Below are 3,195 nucleotides of genomic sequence, written 5' to 3'. Positions count from 1 at the left end.
TGTACGTCTAGCATTTTTGTACCGTAGGTATGCATGACGCGTCGAGTACATTGAAACGCAGGCGCGCTTAATTCACGCGGCCGGGTTTTAGCCTCTCTCTTTTTCTTTTTCGAAAATACTAACGCCCACACGTGTGGCAGTTTTGCAACTCGCCCACACACATGGATCACCGTCCAATCAAGTTTGCGCGAATCTTGACACATTGAGGCGGATTTTGAGTGCCACGTAGGATGGGACTGGTGTGTGGGCGTTGGAGAGTTCGACCACACGCCCGGCGAGCTAGTTTCTGTCCACGCATCTATCACTTAGTCCACGCGTGTGTGGGAGAACTGCTTTTTGCCCACTCGACACGCGTATGTTGTTAGATGGCAACTGCAGTTGCGCGTACGTGGCAACTAGGTAAACACACATGACAACTGTGATTAATCATACATGGCAACTATGGTTGTATCACACGCAACAACTAGGTAAACACACATGGCAACTACTTTTTGACCATATGTGGCAAGTACTTAATCACACATGGCAACTATAGTTTGATTACACGCGGCAACTACCATAAATTAGACATGATAAATATAGTTAACCAAAACAGATAGAGTTGTCGTGCGTTTACAACTATATTTGTCATCCTGGATAACTACATCTGCCATCTCAAATGGCAACTAAATCGTCATCCCGCGGGGTATCTAACGTAGTTGCGGCAGGACATGTGGGCATTTTTTGCTTCATGCCACACGCGTGGGGTGAAGATGATAGTACTTGTTGGGCGTGTGGCACAAAATAGCTGCGCCCACACATGTGGGCAATTCTAATGTTCGCCCACACACAGCTCGTGTGGGCTGACTCCTGCTCACGCCACACATGATGTGTGAGTGAATGTTTAGTATGCTACACGTGTGGGCGTTATCGGCGTCCTACTTTTTTGAGAGCGAGAAAAAGAAAGGGGTAGCATGCATGCATGCGTACGATGCGGAAGTACTACGTAGTATAGGATGGATCGATCGATCATGTTGACTATGCGTGCGTGCGCGGCGACTCGTTTATTAGCCCGGCGGAACCTCCTTTTGTTTTGCCTAAAGAATTAAGGAAAGGAGAGGAAAATACGAAGCAAATCGATCTGCCTAGCCACTGCACTATGGAAAAGATTGATCGATATACAGAATCTTCGACCGCTCGCCTCGGGAGGCCGTCTCGTCCTCCTGCATTTCGTCCCGCGCCTTGCCATCCAGTCTCTGTCAAATCTCGGTAGGTATCATGCCCGACAATTTGAGCTCATCCATGGATCCATTAGCACACTCTTTTGGCGTCATCAAATCACACTATAGATGCATGCTCATCGAAAAGAAATCGCACCACACACATTACTCTGTGGCTCATCATGCTTCAGTTGGTAAGCTTTATACGTAGCACAAATCATGTACTAGGGGGGCATGGCTTCTGCTGCATCAGCGTCTTCTTCCTCCTCTGGATGTCGAGCACCCACACCAGACGAGCGGCGCCACTCCTTGAGAGCCTCGCGAACCGTGTCGCTGTCTTCGTATTCGTCACGAAATGTCTCGAAGTTGGCCGCCATGTTCTTCACCGACGACGCGAACAGCTCGATCTTCCAGCTCTCCAGCCGCGGGAACCCGCACCACCTCTCTCCGAACTCGCTCATGTACTGCTGCGTGCAAATATATATCCCATCTTGTAATTCAGATCGATCGATGGATTGTTCACTGAGAGCGCGGTGATCATGCATGCACTTACGTGAGGCTCGACGCCGCAGATGTCATGCGCCAACTTGTTCGGCACGCCGGCAGCCTCCCTGGCGCGCCGCTGGGCCTCCACGGACCGCACCATTTCCGCCTCGGTCGGCAGCTCGCTCCTGCCGGACAAGACCCGCGCAACCCACCTTGCTTGGCCCTCAAAGAACCACGGTGCGATCACTCTGATGGGGATGCCCACGAACGACAACGACGGCGCCAGTGGCGACGCCGGGAACACGTGCTCGAACAGCGGATCCACGCGGTTGTCGTCCACGGTGACCCTCCCCTCCGTCTCTAGGAAAGGGAACGAGTAGCTGTACCCCGTGCAGTAGATGACGGTGTCCGCGACGGCGCTGGAACCGTCCGCGAAGACCACGGCTCCGTCTTCGCGCAGCCGCTCCACCCCGAGGTGGAGGTGCAGGTTGTCGTGCCTGGCGATTGCCTTGGACAGGCCCGGGCTCACCACCTCCATTGACCTAGCGGCGAGGTGCACCTCCCTGGCGACGCCGGTTAGCTCCACGGCGATGTCCGTGCCGCTCTCCCCGCACCCGACCACAACGACCGTCTCGCCGCAGAACGGCCCCGGCGTCCGGTACGAGTGGCTGTGCAGCTGCGTCCTCCTCCACTGCTCCATCCCGTCGATGCTTGGGAGCTTCGGCTGCGAGTAGTGGCCAGTGGCCACCACGACGGCGTCGAACACCTCCTCCGTGTACGAGACCTCCTTGTTGCTCTCCGGCTCTACCTGCACGGCCCTCACTTGCCACCGCAAACTCGACCCGACGTCGCAAGGTGGCGCCAAGGCGATGCGGACAGCTCTGGTGTTGAGCCTGATGGCGTCCACGAGCCCGAACGCGTCGCAGAAGTCCTTGAGGTAGCAGTACACCTCGCGGTGGCCCGGGAAGCGGCGGGGGTCGCAGCCAGCTCCGGCGCCATCCCTGGACGCGAACGGGAAGTCCGAGAAGCCCATCGCCTCCCTGGGGCTCATCAGCCGGAGCGAGTCGTACATGCTGCTGTGCACCCTCACCGGCGCCGCGGCGCCGAGCGGGTCGGCGTCGTCGGTTCTCGGGTCGTACAGCCACTGGCCGCCGACGTCGTGGCTCTGCTCCAGCACCGTCACGGCGTGGCCCTCGCGCCGCAGCTCACGCACCGCTGCCAGCCCGGCCATGCCGGCTCCCACTATGCACACCTTCTTCGACGTGGGTTGGGGGCTGTGAGTGGCCATGTCGACGGACTGATGCGAATGTGCTTCACTGCTGGACTTGTGTTTTATTGGAGGTGAGCTCAACACGATTGGTCCCGGTAATGTAAATAATTCGCCACTCATAGCACGCTGCAGCACCCACCCAGAAATACACTGCACCTTTACTTTTGACATATTTTCCTAAAGGAAATATATAAATATCGTGAAGATATCAGTTACACATAATCTCTGTACCAACAAGAT

The 3,195-nt window shown here is 55.8% G+C and overlaps 1 protein-coding gene across 1 annotated transcript; it reads right to left on the bottom strand.

Moving 5' to 3' along the window:
• Nucleotides 1-1,313: 1,313 nt before the first annotated feature.
• On the bottom strand, nt 1,314-2,974 carry LOC123168829 (flavin-containing monooxygenase FMO GS-OX-like 8). Its single transcript, XM_044586695.1, has 2 exons — nt 1,753-2,974; nt 1,314-1,663 (listed from the first exon to the last, which is right to left on the bottom strand). The coding sequence occupies exons 1-2, from the start codon at nt 2,971-2,973 to the stop codon at nt 1,424-1,426; spliced, it is 1,461 nt and encodes a 486-aa protein (XP_044442630.1). The 5' UTR covers nt 2,974; the 3' UTR covers nt 1,314-1,423.
• Nucleotides 2,975-3,195: the final 221 nt, after the last annotated feature.

Source organism: Triticum aestivum, chromosome 7D (genome assembly GCF_018294505.1).
Source record: "Triticum aestivum cultivar Chinese Spring chromosome 7D, IWGSC CS RefSeq v2.1, whole genome shotgun sequence".
In the NCBI taxonomy this organism is placed as follows: Eukaryota; Viridiplantae; Streptophyta; class Magnoliopsida; order Poales; family Poaceae; genus Triticum; species Triticum aestivum.
Note: the sequence above shows the minus strand (reverse complement) of the source record. Positions and strands in the feature narration are given on the sequence as shown.